Consider the following 16,685-nt stretch of genomic DNA (forward strand, 5'->3'; position numbering starts at 1 on the left):
GCCCCTATGAAGGTCTCCATGGAAAAGATGGTGGGGACTCAGAAGGTGCAGGAGAAGGCGATTAAAGAGATGGAGAGGAAGGTATCTGACAATGAGGATGAGATCCTGGACCTGGCGGTCAGAGCGGAGGCGCACGAGGCCCTACACAAGAGATGGCAGGAGACACTGGATGACCTCTAATATAGGTCTAGGAGTCACAACCTGCGGATTCTGGACCTCCCTGAATGTGCGGAGAGGGCGGATGCGAGCACGTATGTGACTACAATGCTGGGGACGCTGATGGGAACCTTCCCGCGGCCTTTGGAACTGGACGGGGCGCATAGAGTCCTCGCGAGGAAGCCTAGGGCGAACGAACCAACGATGGCGATGGTGATAAGGTTCCACCGCTTCACAGCCAGGGACCGTGTCTTGCGTTGGGCAAAGAAGGAGGGGAGCAGTAAGTGGGAGAACTACGAGATTCTCATGTACCAGAACTTGGGAGCTGAACTGGCTAAGAGGCGTGCGGGATTCAACCGGGCCAAGGCGGTCCTCCACAGCAAAGGGGTGAAGTTTGGGCTCCTGCATCAGGCGAGGCTTTGGGTAACGTACCAGGACAGTCACCATTACTTCGATACGCTGGACGAGGCGTGGACATTTATTAAGCACGAAAAGCTGGACTCGAACTAAGGGGCAGCTGCACATGGGTGAAACGCTCTGGCGGGGATGTGTAACCGGGTGTTGGCCTGATGTAAGATTGGTAGTAGAATTTAAGTTGTTCACTCTTCTTTTTCTGGTTTTTTTCTTTGTTTCTCTCAGGGCGTGGGGTAACGCCCGGGTTGTGATTTTCGTTGCATGGGAAGAATTTGGATGTCTCTTGCCCTCTTACCCTGTGGGAGAGGGGGGGTTGGGGGCCCGAAGGAGGAGACAATAGTAAGACTGAAGATAGAGGCGGGAGTGGCCAGCGTCAGCATGGGTCAGCTGACTTACGGAAGTGTAATGGGGGGGAAATCAGTGCCATGGGGGTGGTTGGCACGGGGGGGGGGGATTGGGGGGGGAATGGGCGCTGCTTTGCTGACTGAAGGGGAGCCAACTGTTGGGGATGGATGGAGAGTCGGGTTGGGGAGCCTCCGGCGGGAGGGCTGGAGCGAGCGGGGGGCGCGGGCACGTGTCTGGCCGAAAAGGGAGATGCCTAGTCGGGGGGGGGGGGGGGGGGGGGGGGGGGGGTGTCAACCTCCCATCCAGGCTGATCACGTGGAATGTGAGGGGTCTGAGCGAGCCAGTCAAGAGAGCCCGCGTGTTCTCGCATTTAAAGGGATTAAAGGCAGACGTGGCAATGCTACAGGAGACGCACTTAAAACTCGCTGACCAAACGAGGTTAAGGAGGGGATGGGTGGGCCAGGTGTTCCATTCGGGGCTAGACTTAAAGACCAGAGGGGTGACAATTCGGATTAGTAAACAGTTGGCATTCGAGGCAGGGAGCATTGTGGCGGACAAGGGGGGCAGGTACATAATGGTGAGTGGCAAGCTGCAGGGGGCCTGGGTGGTGTTAGTGAACGTCTATGCTCTGAACTGGGATGACGTGGAATTCAAGAGCCGCATGGTGGGTAAAATCCCGGACGAGTCAAGTAACTTGATCATGGGGGGGGGGACTTCAACACAGTCCTGGATCCGGCACTGGACCGGTCTAAGTCCAGGTCGGGAAAGAGACCAGCGGCGGCCAGGGCCCTGTGGGAGTTCATGGATCAGATGGGGGGCGTGGACCCATGGAGATTTGCCCAGCCAAGGGAGAAGGAGTTCTCCTTTTTCTCCCATGTTCACAAAGTCTACTCGCGCATTGACTTTTTTGTGTTGAGCAGGGCGTTAATCCCGAGGGTGGAGGGGGTTGAGTATTCGGCCATTGTGGTCTCGGACCATGCCCCGCACTGGGTGAGCTTGCGACTGGGGGCGGAGCGAGGGCAGCGCCCTCTCTGGAGACTGGATGTGGGACTGTTAGCGGATTAAGAGGTGTGTGGGTGGATAAAGAGCAGCACCCAAAACTATGTGACAACAAATGACACAGGAGAGGTAACAGCAACAATGGTTTGGGAGGCTATGAACGCGGTTATCAGAGGGGAGTTAATTTCTATTAGGTCCCACAGAGAGAAGATGGAGAGGGCGGAGATGGAGAGGCTGGTGGGAGAGATACTTAGAGTAGACAGGAAGTACGCGGAGACCCCCGAGGAGGGGCTGCTATAGGAGCGCCGGAGATTGCAGGAGGAGTTTGATTTGCTGACCACTTGGAAGGCGGAGGCACAGCTGAGGAAGGTGAAAGGGGCAGTCTACAAGTATGGGGAAAAAGCAAGTAGGATGCTGGCGCACCAACTTCGCAGGAGACAGGCGGCCAGGGAGATCATGGGAGTGAGGGATAAGGCAGGTAACACGGTCTTGGGGCCCAGAGAAGATCAACAAAGTCTTCAAGAAGTTTTATTGTAAACTATATGAGTCAGAACCCCCGAGGGGAGGGGAAGGGATGAAGCAATTTATGGATCAATTGAGGTTCCCAAGGGTGGACGACGATCTGATGGAGGGACTGGGGGCCCCGATTGAGTTAGAGGAGGTAGTTAAGGGCCTAAAGAGTATGCAGTCGGGCAAGGCCCCGGGTCCGGATGGCTTCCCTGTAGAATTTTATAAGAAATTCTCGGAGCTACTGAGCCCACTCCTGCTAAGAACCTTTAACGAGGCAAAGGAGAGAGGAACCCTCCCCCGACAATGTTGCATTGATCTCGCTCATTTTGAAGAGGGAGAAGGATCCGCTTTACTGTGGGTCCTACAGGCCGCTATCGCTCCTGAATGTGGACGCCAAACTGCTGGCTAACATTTTGGCCACCAGAATAGAGGAATACGTCCCGGGAGTGATTGAGGAGGATCAGACGGATTTCGTCAAGGGCAGGCAATTGAACACAAATGTGAGGAGGCTCCTGAATATTATTATGATGCCCTCAGAAGGAGGGGACGCAGAAGTAGTGACTGCAATGGATGCAGAGAAAACCTTTGACAGTGTGGAATGGGAGTAACTGTGGGAAGTGTTAGGTAGGTTTGGATTCGGTGAGGGATTCATAGGATGGGTCAAGCTGCTGTATAAGGCCCCCGTAGCAAGTGTATCCACGAACTGGCTGAGGTCGGATTATTTTAGACTGCATCGAGGGATGAGGCAGGGGTTCCCCCTATCCCCGCTACTATTTGCCCTGGCAATTGAGCCATTGGCCATAGTGCTGAGGACTTCAAGGAACTGGGGGGGGGCTGGTCTGGATGGGGGGTGGGGGGGGGGGGGGGGGGAGAGGAGCACCGGGTTTCCCTCTACGCAGACGACCTGCTATTGAATATTTCGGACCCGCTAGAGGGGATGGGGGAGGTCATGCAGATCCTAAGGGACTTTGGGAGCTTCTCGAGATACAAGTTGAATGTGGGGAAAAGTGAGCTGTTTGTAATCCACGCTAGGAGTCAGGAGGAGAGACTGGGAGAGCTCCCGCTCAAGATGGTGGTGAGAAGCTTTCGTTACCTAGGTATACAGGTGGCTAGGAACTGGGATGTCTTACACAGGCTCAATCTATCTCCGCTTGTAGAGCAGATGGAGGGAGACTTTAAAAGGTGGGACATGCTCCCGCTTTCCCTGGCGGGAAGGGTGCAGACTGTGAAGATGACGGTCCTCCTCAGATTCCTGTTTGTTTTCCAGTGCCTTCCCATCTTCATCCCCAAATCCTTCTTCAAGCGGGTGAGCAGGATTATCACGGGAATTCTGCGGGCAAACAAGACCCCGCGAGTTAAAAGACTGTTTTTGGAGCACAGTCGGGGGGGGGGGGGGGGGGGGGGGGGGGGGGGCGGCGCGGGGGGGGGGGGGGGGGAAGAGAAGGGTTGGTGCTTCCGAACTTCTGTAGCTACTATTGGGCGGCTAATGTGGCCATGATTAGGAAATGGGTAATGGAGGAGGGGTCGGCGTGGGGGCGGCTAGAGGCGGCGTCATGCAAAGGCACCAGCCGAGGGGCACTAGTAATGGGACCGCTGCCGTTCTCGCCAGCACGATACACCACAAGCCCGGTGGTGACGGCACTGAGGGTCTGCGTTCAGTGGAGAAGGCACAGGAAGGAGGAGGCGGCCTCAGTTTGGACCCCAATACGGAACAACCATAGATTTGCTCCGGGCAAGATAGACGGGGGGTTTCAAGTCTGGCAGAGGGCAGGCATTGGAAGGATGTGAGACCTGTTTATAGATGGGACTTTCCCTAGCTTGAAGGCGCTGGAGGAGAAGTTCAGCCGGGAAATGCCTTCAGACACCTCCAAGTCCGCGATTTTCGCAAAAAACAGGTGGGAACATTTCCATTGCTACCCCCTCGAAGGATACAGGACCGGGTGGTGTCTGGCATCTGGGTAGGAGAGGGGAAGGTGTCGGACATCTACCAAGAGCTGCAGGAGGCGGAGGAAGCCTCAGTGGAGGAACTGAAGGGCAAGTGGGAGGAGGAGCTTGGTGAGGAGCTAGATGAGGGCCCGTGGACTGATGCCCTGGGCAGGGTGAATTCTTCCGCATCATGTGCCAGGCTCAGCTTAATTCAGTTTAAGGTGGTACACCGGGCTCACATGACGACGGCGAGAATGAGCAAGTTCTTTCGGGTGGAGGACAGGTGTGCGAGGTGTTCAGGGAGTCCGACGAACCATATCCATATGTTCTGGGCATGCCTGGCGCTTAAAGAATTCTGGCAGGGCTTTGCGAGGGCTATGTCCAGGATTTTGGTGGGGAGGGGGGGGTTTGGGGTGGAGGGGGGGCTCAGGTGGGGGAACTGTCTATTTAATGTATATTTTCTTTTTGTATAATAACAGCTACCTAGTTTTGTTAAATATTTTTCATCTATTTTTCTGTTATTAGTTATGTAAAAATTCTGTTTGAAAAAAGTTAAAAAAAAAACAAATTTAAAAAAAGGTGATTATAGAAGTTACAGTGCAGAAGGAGGCCATTCTGCCCATAGAGACTGTACAAGCCCTTGGAAAGAACACCCTAATTAATCCCACACCTTCACCCTAACCCTGTAACCAAGTAACCCCACTTACCCTTTTGGACACGAAGGGCAATTTAGCATGGCCAATCCACCTAACCTGGACATCTCTGGACTGTTGTGAGCTGCCTTAGATCTTGGTTGGGATGGGCAGGCAAAGGGGTCGGGAGAGGGGTGGGGGGGGGGGGGGGTGCAGAATGGTGATGGTGGTGGCGGTGGTGGGGGGGGGGGTGAGATGCCTCCACAAGTAGCCTTCTTCTGACTGGGCTCCCTCCCCACACAGCCTGGTCCCCAATAGCCTCCCTCGTAATCCCCCAGGCCTTCCCTGTCTTCCCCATCCTAGAACCCATTTCAATTATCTGGGTCTCTGGTCCCAGGAGTTAGTCTCAAGCTTGTTGCTGTCAACTCTTTGGATGGCGGGGCTGGTCCCATCTAAAAAGGGCTGTGCCCCCACAATCCTAAACATTCAAGCCTAGGTCCCAATAATCCAGGATCATGCACCTTTTGGCCTCTCTGTGTAGGGAGAGGAGCTAAGGCCCGTTAGGATTGTGGAGATGGGGGGGGGGCTTCCCCCTTCCCCGAACTCCTCCCACCAGCTTGAAAATTGATGCTGGCTGTGAAATCGCCCTTAAGTGGTCCTTGGTTGGCGACTTAAGGACTTCAACTGGGGCAAGAGCAGGGGAAGCTTATCGAGGCCTTCTCTGTCCCACAGAGAGGTCAGGGTGGATGATAGCCCAGTGGGAAGGCCGTCTCAAGAATTTTATGGCCACTCCCTGTTGGCAGTGGAATGTAAAATTCTGTAACCAGGTGATGCCAGGAACCTCTGCATAAGGCTCCCTGAGGAGATATAGTAATGAGTGTAATCAATGGAAAAAACAGTTGAATGACCAGAAGACCAAAAGACATAGGAGCAGTATTAAATCACTCAGCCCATTGAGTCTGCTCCGCCATTCACTCATGGCTGATATGTTTCTCATCCCCGTTCTCCTGCCTTCTCCCCACAACCCCTGATCTCCTTATTAATCAAGATGGAATGGAAAAATCTGATTTAAGCTTTTAGTTTCAAAATCTGGCATTTCTGTTATATGTATCTTAATGCTAATTATAGGGCGGGATTCTCTGATTCCCGACGCCAAAATCCCTTTTGGCGATCGACCAGAGAATCCACGTTCAGGCTGGAATTGGGGACAACGCCGTTTTTGAGATGCTCCGCTCCCTCAAAAACGGCGTACTCAGGACATCAGCTGAGGCCCTCCCATGATGCTCAGGCCCCGATGGGCCGAGTTCCCGACGGTGTGGGACACATGTCCTCACAACCTTTGGGGACCTCAGGTGGTGGTAGCAGACAGTGTCCAGCATTGTCACAATCGGAGGGGGGGATCCGCTGGTTGGGGGTGGGGGGGGGGGTGCTTCGGCGGGGGCTGAGGAGGCTGGGGGGGGGGTGGTCCAGGGGTGGCAAGGCTGATTACAGAGGATCAGTTTTAGGCAAGCCTGGTCCGTGCGCGGGCGGCGCCACCGCCGTCATGCGCATGCGTAGCCATGGACCCGGCAATTCTGTGGCCATATCCGTAGGTAAAGCTGGGGGCTTGACGATACGCGGCTGCTAGTGCCCCAGCAAGTGGAGGATTGGTGGGGGGGTAGCGCCGATTTTCTGGTCGTAAGACCAGACGGATCCTGCGGACATAGCTGCAAGATCGGAGAATCCAGCCCGGAATCTCTAGAAGAAAAGTTACACAGGATACTTAAATCGCTTACTGTACTCTGAACACAAAGCTGACACTCAAAGCACATCACACAACAGTTCCCAGTGTGAGGCCCACTTTCAGACACATTGACACAATGTCATTGTGTCTGCAGTAGTGCATTCATGGGTTTATTTAAAATCAATTGTTAATCAAAATCAATTAATCTGGTAACTTGTGGTTGGTATGAGAAAAAAAATGACCATGAAAGGTGATATGTTGTCAAAAACCCCAGCTAATTTATAAATGTTGTTCAGTGATGGCAACATGCCAACTCTACTCTGTCTGACTACATGTGATTCTAGCTTCATTCCATGGCCGGAATTTTCCGGTCATCGGGATTCACTTTTCCCGCCTGCAGCATTGTCCTGCCAGTGGGTATCACGCCAGCGTAGGGGGGTTTCAATAGGAAATCCCACTGACAAGAGGCGGAAAGACAGAAGCCACCCGCCAGCGAATGATACACAGCCAAGAAACATGTGGCTGGGGGACCAGGGAATCCCCCCTTATGTGTTTGATCTTCAGGGATTTCACCCAGAGAAGTAGTTATCACAGCATCTAGGCATGAGCAATAGGCATGAGCAATAAATGAAGTCTTGCTCGCAGTTGCCCACATCTCAAGAACAAAAAACAATCGCGGAAGATAATCCAATTTGCTTGTGAATTTCTATTGTTTGAGCATTTTGCATTAAGATTGTATTCTTTGTAAGACAAGATTTGTTTTTAATGTCTAGAACTTGAAACATGTCTGTTTTTAAAAAAAACTAAATTTGCACATTATTGTCAATAGGGTGATGCCTCGCTCCTGGATCTTCTCAGAATGAAGTATAACAGTAGACAGTACTTGCCAGCTACACCTGTTATACTATCCTATTCAAGCATCTTTGTTGTTGTTGCTGTAGCATGTATCTTAACCAACAGGAAGATGATTAGTCAATAGCGAAGCAATGAACTAATATAGCTAAAAATGAAAATGTGTCTCATTTTTTTATGGCACAAAGCACATCCAAAACAAACTCTGGACATGTGCATGTCATGAGTTTGGAATTTTTTTGGCACTGAGATCAGGACCTGAACTTCAAGAAATGCATAATTTGATTAGACTATAGTTCCAATTCATCCCTCAGCTATTCCATTTCTCTTCACTTACCACTGTTCAAATGATTGGCAGCAGTAGTGCAATTTATTAAATCAACATTCCATTCTATTTTAAAAGTAATTACGTAATTCATTCCAAAGGAACAAGGAATAATCAGTCATGATATTGTCCATATTTCATGGATGGAACATTATTAACTGCCAGGACTAGGACAATATTTTTTCAAAGCTGGATGTTAGTACAATAAACTAGCCAAAGCTCTCCCCTCCACATCCCCCCCCCCACCCCACCCCCCAAAAAAAACATTGGGGTACAATTTCTAGAGGGCTGGGGGTGGGGCATGTATCATAGGACAGATACAGAAACCGCCACCTTCCCACACGCTTCCGTGCTCACCCCCAAAATACGGGGGTGGTAGGATGGATGTAGAATTCAGCATCCCACTCGCCATACTTAAATAAGTAATCAAGGATTAATTAGGCTTATAATAATAATAATCTTTATTATTGCCATAAGTAGGCTTACATTAACACTGCAATGAAGTTACTGTGAAAATCTTGTAGTTGCCACAGTTTGGGTACACAGAGGGAGAATTCAGAATGTCCAATTCACCTAACAGCACGTCTTTCTGGACTTGTTGGAAGAAGCCGGAGCACCCGGAGGAAACCCATGCCGATACGGGGAGAACGTGAAAACTCCCCACAGACAGTGACACAAGTGGGAATCGAACCTGGGGCCGTGGCACTGTGAAGCAACAGTGCTAACCACCGTGCTACCGTGCAACCCAACGCAATTTTTACCAAGCCAATTGACCCCGATGATGTACTGCCCATGCCGTAAAACATTTGGCGTGGGCAATCAGGCAGAAGTAGGCAGCCTTATTGTTTTAGCACCATTCGCTAAGAGGTAGAAAGTTGAGTTTTGATCTTCGGAGGCTGCCCTCTGTGGAAGGGGGGGGGGGGGAGGGGGGGGGCAGTCCCCTAAGATGGAACCCCCTTTACTTTCTAACTCCCGCAGCCCTAAATAGAATGCCCTGCTCCCCATCCCACACCCCTGACCTGACAAAGCCCTCTCTGCCCAAGACAACGGACCTTTAGGCATTGGGGATCCACGGGCCTTCTTACTCCTCTAAGTGCAGTCCCGACTAATGCACTCTTGCCTCTGCCGGGACTGATGGCGTTGCCTGCTAATCGGAATGTCCAGCAGCTCCAGAAGGTGGGCCACCCTCCCCTGTGAGGGGCAGGAGTCCCATATTGCCCTTGTTAATTTCTCCTTCAGTGCATTATGGCTGTTGTGGCAGGCCAACATGGAGCGGGATGGTTCCACGCTAACTTTGCTTCTGGACAAAGAACAGTCATATTGGACTGGAAATGTTAACTTTGCCAGACCTGCTGTATTTTCCAACATTTTCTGTCTTCACACCCTTGTAATTGCCTTCATTTAAGCTTAAGACACTAGTTCCACCCCCAAATTTCTCACCTTCAAACTGAATGTGAAATTCCATCTTGTTACGGTCATTCTAGGATCCTTCACTATGAAGACATTAATCAATCCTCTCACATGACACATTACCCAGTTTAAAATAGCTATTCCTTTGTTAGTTCCAGAATGTATTGTTCGAAGAAACCTTGCCGAATAAACTCTATGAACTCATTCTCTCGAAGGCCTTTGCCAAACTAATCAATTTTTAAATATAAATTTCGAGTACCCAATTATTTTTTTCAATTAAAGGACAATTTAGCGTGGCTCATCCACCTAGTCTGTATATATTTTGAGACACACATAGACACGGGGAGAATGTGCAAACTCCACACGGACAGTGACTCCGGTCCTCAGCGTCATGAAGCTGCAGTGCTAACTACTGTGCCACCGTGCCGCCTGTTTGCCAATCTAATCTATATGAAGGTTAAAATCTTCCACAATTATTGCTGAGCCTTTCTTACAAGCCCCCATCATTTCTTGATTATATAACTAAAATTATACAAATCACTCCCACCAGCGATTTACTTCGTTGAGATTTCTTAATAGATACAGCACACTTTGATACATGTTGACCCAACATGCCACCCAGGTTGATAGGGTTGTGAAGAAGGCCTATGGTGTGTTGGCCTTTATTGGTAGAGGGATTGAGTTCCGGAGCCATGAGGTCATGTTGCAGTTGTACAAAACTCTAGTACGGCCGCATTTGGAGTATTGCGTACAGTTCTGGTCGCCTCATTATAGGAAGGACGTGGAAGCTTTGGAACGGGTGCAGAGGAGATTTACCAGGATGTTGCCTGGTATGGAGGGAAAATCTTATGAGGAAAGGCTGATGGACTTGAGGTTGTTTTCGTTAGAGAGAAGAAGGTTAAGAGGTGACTTAATAGAGGCATACAAAATGATCAGAGGGTTAGATAGGGTGGACAGCGAGAGCCTTCTCCAGCGGATGGAGGTGGCTAGCACGAGGGGACATAGCCTTAAATTGAGGGGTAATAGATATAGGACAGAGGTCAAAGGTGGGTTTTTTACGCAAAGAGTGGTGAGGCCGTGGAATGCCCTACCTGCAACAGTAGTGAACTCGCCAACATTGAGGGCATTTAAAAGTTTATTGGATAAGCATATGGATGATAAGGGCATAGTGTAGGTTAGATGGCCTTTAGTTTTTTTCCATGTCGGTGCAACATCGAGAGCCGAAGGGCCTGTACTGCGCTGTATCGTTCTATGATGTTCTATGTTTTGGCACTTGGAACTTTTAATTTCCTTAATTGCTATTACTGTCAATTCAAATGAAATGGCCTGGTTCTTATGCTTCATTATGCTATCTGCATCTTCCATCGCTAACTGCCTTGTTGCTCATATGTGCTGATCTATAACGCAAGAACTGGGCCCTGTAAGTACTAAGCCATTAATCTTCAAGTTATTAGTCACTTTAACTTGCATGTACAATTCTTGCTCCTTGGAAGATCTCGTCAGCCTGATGGCCTCATGGGTTGCATTATACAAAATTCAACTCATGTTCCATTTTAAAGTATTAAGATATTTTAATATTTTTATTTTTGCAACTAATGTGTTTCAAAGCAATAGGAGACTTTTGGATATTTGATATCAATGTCTGACAATGTAATCGAGTAGACTTTTTATTGATATAATCCTTGAGGAAAGGCACACCACAATTGGTACTTAAAGCATGCAAAATCTGATTTGATCCATACAAGACTTTATAAAGGGGCACACACCATTTCTTCAAAATTCATGCAAGAAAAAAAAGAATTAACCACCACCTTAAAATGAAGACCAAATCCATTAGCTAATAAGATTAATTATATTAATTCTAGTTCACAAAGCGACTTGTTCAGGGGTGCTATCTCATCATGCTCTACAAGCTAATACATTAAAGCACACTTGGAAAAACCTTTTCCAGCATCACGTAAATTCAAACAAAGAAAAGCCCAGAGCAATAAATCTAAATGGTGCACCAACAATATTTAGCAGACTTGTTACCTTTTTTGCTGCCTGTTCTTCTTCTACACCATCCCCAATAACAACATATACTACTTTTCTGCCAAACCTTTGCATAATTCGTTCAAAGCAACTTTCTTTGCCTGGAAGATAAATGAGGAAGAGTTCAGGGTGAATTTACCTGAGTAGCGGCATGCTCTTCATCTCGGGCATCTCCAATGACAACATAAGTAACTTTAGTGCCAAATTTGGACACTATACGCTGAAAACAGCTTTCTTTGCCTGAAAAACAACGCATGGCTCAGCCTTTCAATCTGCTTACTATACTGTACATAATTAAAATCAGCCTTGTGGGAACATGCTCAAATTATCTTTGTAAAAAACATTGAGAATAGCAAGAGAGAATATAACATTGCAGTGTTTATATTTCATCTCCCTCAATCCATTAGTAATGATGTACCTCAGTCTGCCACCTGTCCCTATTTTGTCAGTCTCCCTGATGGTTCAACAAACTCTGTCTCAAGTCATACTTTTTCCTCAAAACTACATCTGGGCAGGCAATTTGAAGGCTGGGGTTCTTGGGTGTTCAATAATCATTTTCCTCACTTTTCTCTTCTTCTTCAAAAGGACACTGACTTATGTTGGGGCACAAGTGATGTCAACCCGTGAGTTCTTCACCCAAGTGTGGACACAGACAGCAAATGCTGGTGGGAGATAGTACGACAGCTTGCTCTTCTTTTCATCCAACACTGATACACAGAAGATGAATTTGCCCTTTTGTGCTAGTGCAATATAATAATAATAATAATAATCACTTATTGTCACATGTAGGCTTCAATGAAGTTACTGCGAAAAGCCCCGAGTCGCCACATTCTGGTGCCTGTTGGGGGAGGCTGGTACGGGAATTGAACCCGTGCTACTGTCCCTGTTCTGCGTTACAGGCCAGCTGTTTAGCCCACTGTGCTAAACCAGCCCCTATTGGGCAGAGTTAATTGACAGCCCATTTACATCACCCGCTATTTTCAGTTCAACTGACTGTGTAGCATCCCATGACTTTATAGCACCTCATACACTGCTGTGTTCCAGGGTCACGAAAGTTGCCATAGTCCCAGAGGACCAAAAGCTGTTCTCCTATTGAGAGAGAGCGAGCTGAGGGTCACCACACCTTAGGTGAGCGGCAAGATTGAGACGGCAGTGCTTTGTGAATAGCGCCAGCCAGTATGGAAATTGAAGCCATGCAGTAGGCATGGCTCCGCATCACAAATCATCCGCTCAGCCAACTAATGGGAGCATGATGGTGGGCCCCAGGAAGTGGTAGTGAAGGCTCTGAGTTTCCCTGCGGGAAGAAACTCTTACAACAGAGCCCTCTCCCTCTAACTTTATCGGACTTTTTCCCTTAGTTTTAGTCTTACTTGCACTCTTCCTAAATTTCAATTGTAACTTTCTTTCTGTTTTAATGTTGGAAGAATTTCCTCAGGTTAAATTGGGTCTCACAACTATTCTTATTTTACTTTACTGCTGAAGCACATTTTTGGAAGTTTGTACATCTCCACTTGCTTTCTGGTTGAGTTAGGTTTCTTCTGGATTCTTTGGGTAAAAATGTGTGCCCCCAAGATTGGACCTTGCTGCACTTGTTTTAGGCCGTTTATCCATAAAATGGACAGAACAAAGTATAATTTCTGCCCCAGCTGGTTGTTGCTTCTCCCTAAAGACTTTGTAGTGCTTAATTTCTCTTTGTATTGTCTTATCAAACCTTTCAAAGTCACATTTCTAAGTCTGTAGTACTAATCTTTAGTAAGTAATTAAGCTGAAAACTCAGTTGCCTGTCCTTAATTCTTTAGAGTAGTAACTTACTAATCTTATATTAGTTTGTCATACAATCTATGCTAATTATAGTTTGTTTATATGTTTGGTGCTCGTACTAATGTTAATTAAGTTTTTTCCTGGGAAGGGACTGTATTAATGGCAAACAGTCTCCCATTAAACCAGAATCTGTACTAAATATTAATTAGTTCCTCAACCACTCAGGATCTGTGATAAAGTTAAGCAGCTCCTCAAACAATCAGGTTATGTATTCTTATTCTTAGGGGCTGGTTTAGCACAGTGGGTTAAATAGCTGGCTTGTAAAGCAGAACAATGCCAGCAGCGCGGGTTCAATTCCCGGGCTCCCTGCACAGGCGCCGGAATGTGGCGACTAGGGGGTTTTCACAGTAACTTCATTGGAGTCTACTTGTGACAATAAGCGATTATTATTATTTGACAGCGTTTCATTGTCAGGTCAGCTCTCATGTAGTCAGGTAATTTTTTCAAGGCTTTAGTAGTTGTTTAAGTAAATAACCAAATATTGAAAGTAAATGATGCAAGAAAACAAGAGGGAATTGTCATAATATACACACAGGTATATGATGGTGCACAGACAGGCAGTGATTGACACACAGGATGACCAATGAACACACAGAACACAGCAGCCAATCACTAGACAGGACACAACCACTATAAAGCCAGAGGGCACTAGTTTTCCTGCTCTCTTGGGATCCAGCCTCTGAGACAGTCAGAGCCCGTGAGCAACAACTAGAACATACACCATGTGGTAGTAAGAAAGTCTGGTCAGGTTAGCCTCAGGTCTCCAGTCAAGTCAGCATAGTGTCAACCCACAGTTAAGGTATGTTTAATAGTTAAGAGTTCAATAAAATCGAGATGCATATCTTCAAGTGTTGGAATCCTGTCTCTCTCACTGCTGTGGTAAACGCAGTTCTCGCCGACTCAGCCTACCCAACACATCACGGTACCAGTGAGTCATGCTCGAGTTCGACGGACCTACCTTGAGATAGTCTGCCTTTGACCAGCGATCAGCCATCCGGTAACATGGACAGCATCCGCCCTCCCCCGCAGCTCCGCATCGCTGGCAACCTCGCTGCAAACTATTTTCAAGCAAAAGTTCCAGCTGTATCTTGAAGCCACCGACCTCGAAGCCGCATCGGATGCCCCAGGAAGATCGCTCTCTTTTTCTCTACAGCCAGGGACATCTTTAACTCTCTCACCTTTGCTGAAGGCAAGGACAAGATAAAGTTTAAAATAGTCCTGCTGAAGTTCGACAGCCACTGTGAAATCGAAGTCAACGCTATGTGTTCCAGCAGAGGCTTCAGGGTAAGGATGAACCTTTTCAGTCCTTCTTAACCCATTTCCGTATCCTCACGCAGTCCTGCAACTACAGCTCCACTTCCGACTCCATGACCCACGACCAGATCGTTTTGGGGTCCACTCCGATCCCCTTCGCCAGGAGCTCCTTAAAGTTAAGCAGCTCACCCTTACCATCACCATCGAACCCTGCATCCTCCACGAGCATGCTAACAATCGGTACTCCCATATCAAGGCGGCAGAGACGGCGCGGCAAGGCCCCCACGATGCGGAGCGGGTGCAGGCCGTTAAACAGCTCCAGGGCCTGAGCCTGGATGAGGGCGGCCATTTCGCCCGCTTTTCCCGGGCTCCTGCGCATGTGCGCCACGACCAGGGGGACGGCGAGGCCGACGACCGAACTGCGCAGGTGCGCACATCGTTCGACCGCACCGCGGATGCGCGGTGGCGCATGGAGCGTCCTAACATCAGCGCCATGACGTGCAACAACTGTGGTCCTGCCCATTTAAAGCGGCAATGTCCCGCGAAGTCTCGACGCTGTCCCCAGTGTGGCAAGCTTGGCCACTACGCAGCCCTGTGCAGATCTGCTCAACTGCCCAACACACAGCGACCCCAGCCGCAGTGCAGGAATGTCCAGTCAGTACAGCAACCCGTTGCAGACTCCGACTCCGACATGGTTCCAGATCCCAACACCGAGGGCCCCACATCCCCATTCCGGGTGGGCATCATCACCAAGCATGCGATGCTTTCAGCGAAGAAGGTGAAACAATTCCCAGTGATGAGCATTGAGCGACGAGTGGTGTGCCGCCCTTACGGTCAACAAGGCTCGCATACGCTTCAGGCTGGACACCGGCGCTTCAGCGAACCTCATTCCAAAGACTGACTTTGACACCATCCGCGTCAAGCCAAGCATTCTTCCACCGGCCTGCCAGCTCCTCGACTACAATGGCAATGCCATTGCTGCCAGTGGCACATGCCAGCTTGCGGTATCCCATCGTTCTTCAAAAGCAACCCTACATTTTGAAATTGTAGGAACCAACAGAGCTTCCTTGCTCAGTGCTCAGGTCTGCAAAATCTTGAATCTTGTGCAGCGGGTTCACACCATGTCGTCCGCTGAGGCAACGGCCTCGCCAGATGTCAACTTCCAAACCCAATTAGATGACATCATAGCACAATACCACAGCGTCTTCGAAGGTATGGGCACACTCCCCTACCAATACAAGATACTACTGAAGCCAAATGCCAAACCTGTGGTTCATGCACCGCGTCGGGTGCCGGCACTTCTTAAGGACCGCCTCAAGCAGCAGCTGCAAGACCTCCAGGACCAGGGCGTCATCTCTAAGGTCACGGAACCCACGGACTGGGTTAGCTCCATGGTTTGTGTCAAAAAACCGTCAAGGGAACTTCGCATTTGTATCGACCCCATAGATTTGAACCGTAACATCATGAGGGAACACTACCCTATAACTAAACGAGAAGAGCTCACCAGCAAAATGGCTCACGCCAAGTTTTTCACGAAGCTGGATGCCTCCAAGGGGTTTTGGCAAATCCAGCTGGACGTGTCCAGTCGAAAGCTGTGCACATTTAACACCCCGTTCGGTCGTTACTGTTACAACCGGATGCCCTTTGGCATCATCTCCGCCTCAGAGGTGTTCCACTGAATATTGGAGCAAATGATGGAGGGCATCGAGGGGGTGCGAGTGTACGTCGATGATATCGATCGCCTCAAACAAGTGTTCCATAGGATCCACGAGCATGGCCTCCAACTGAATAGAGCCAAATGCTCGTTCGGTCAACCAGAATTCGTCGCCCGCCACAGAGACTGAATTTATAGACTGAATGTTGCATTACCTTGTGATCCGTTTACACATCTGTACATATTGTTTCTTCCTAATTTGTTATCTCTATCTGCACGAGACACCTTCCCATGTAAATACGTTCACATACTTTGTAGATAGTCAGGCTCCTACAAACACACACACACACTCACTATTTATTGACCTGTACACATTTTTTAAAAGTAAAAAAAAAGGGGGGAGATGTCATAATATACACACAGGTATATGATGGTGCACAGACAGGCAGTGATTGACACACAGGATGACCAATGAACACATAGAACACAGCAGCCAATCACCAGACAGGACATGACCACTGTAAAGCCAGAGGGCACTAGTTTTCCCGCTCTCTTGGGATCCAGCCTCTGAGACAGTCAGAGCCCGTGAGCAACAACTAGAACATACACCATGTGGTAGTGAGATAGTCTGGT

The 16,685-nt window shown here is 48.8% G+C and overlaps 1 protein-coding gene across 10 annotated transcripts in view; it reads right to left on the reverse strand.

The window, feature by feature from the left end:
- Positions 1-16,685, reverse strand: part of eya4 (EYA transcriptional coactivator and phosphatase 4) — a 623,026-nt gene that overhangs the window by 19,404 nt on the left and 586,937 nt on the right. For 8 of the 10 annotated variants that reach the window (XM_038799374.1, XM_038799370.1, XM_038799369.1 and 5 more), the window contains one exon: positions 11,324-11,424. In XM_038799374.1, the coding sequence (XP_038655302.1) occupies positions 11,324-11,424 (101 nt within the window). Of the gene's footprint in view, positions 1-11,323; positions 11,425-11,462; positions 11,564-16,685 lie in introns of all 10 variants that reach the window. The other 2 variants (XM_038799376.1, XM_038799375.1) reach the window with 1 other exon arrangement.

This window comes from Scyliorhinus canicula, chromosome 6 (genome assembly GCF_902713615.1).
Source record: "Scyliorhinus canicula chromosome 6, sScyCan1.1, whole genome shotgun sequence".
Lineage (NCBI taxonomy): Eukaryota > Metazoa > Chordata > Chondrichthyes > Carcharhiniformes > Scyliorhinidae > Scyliorhinus > Scyliorhinus canicula.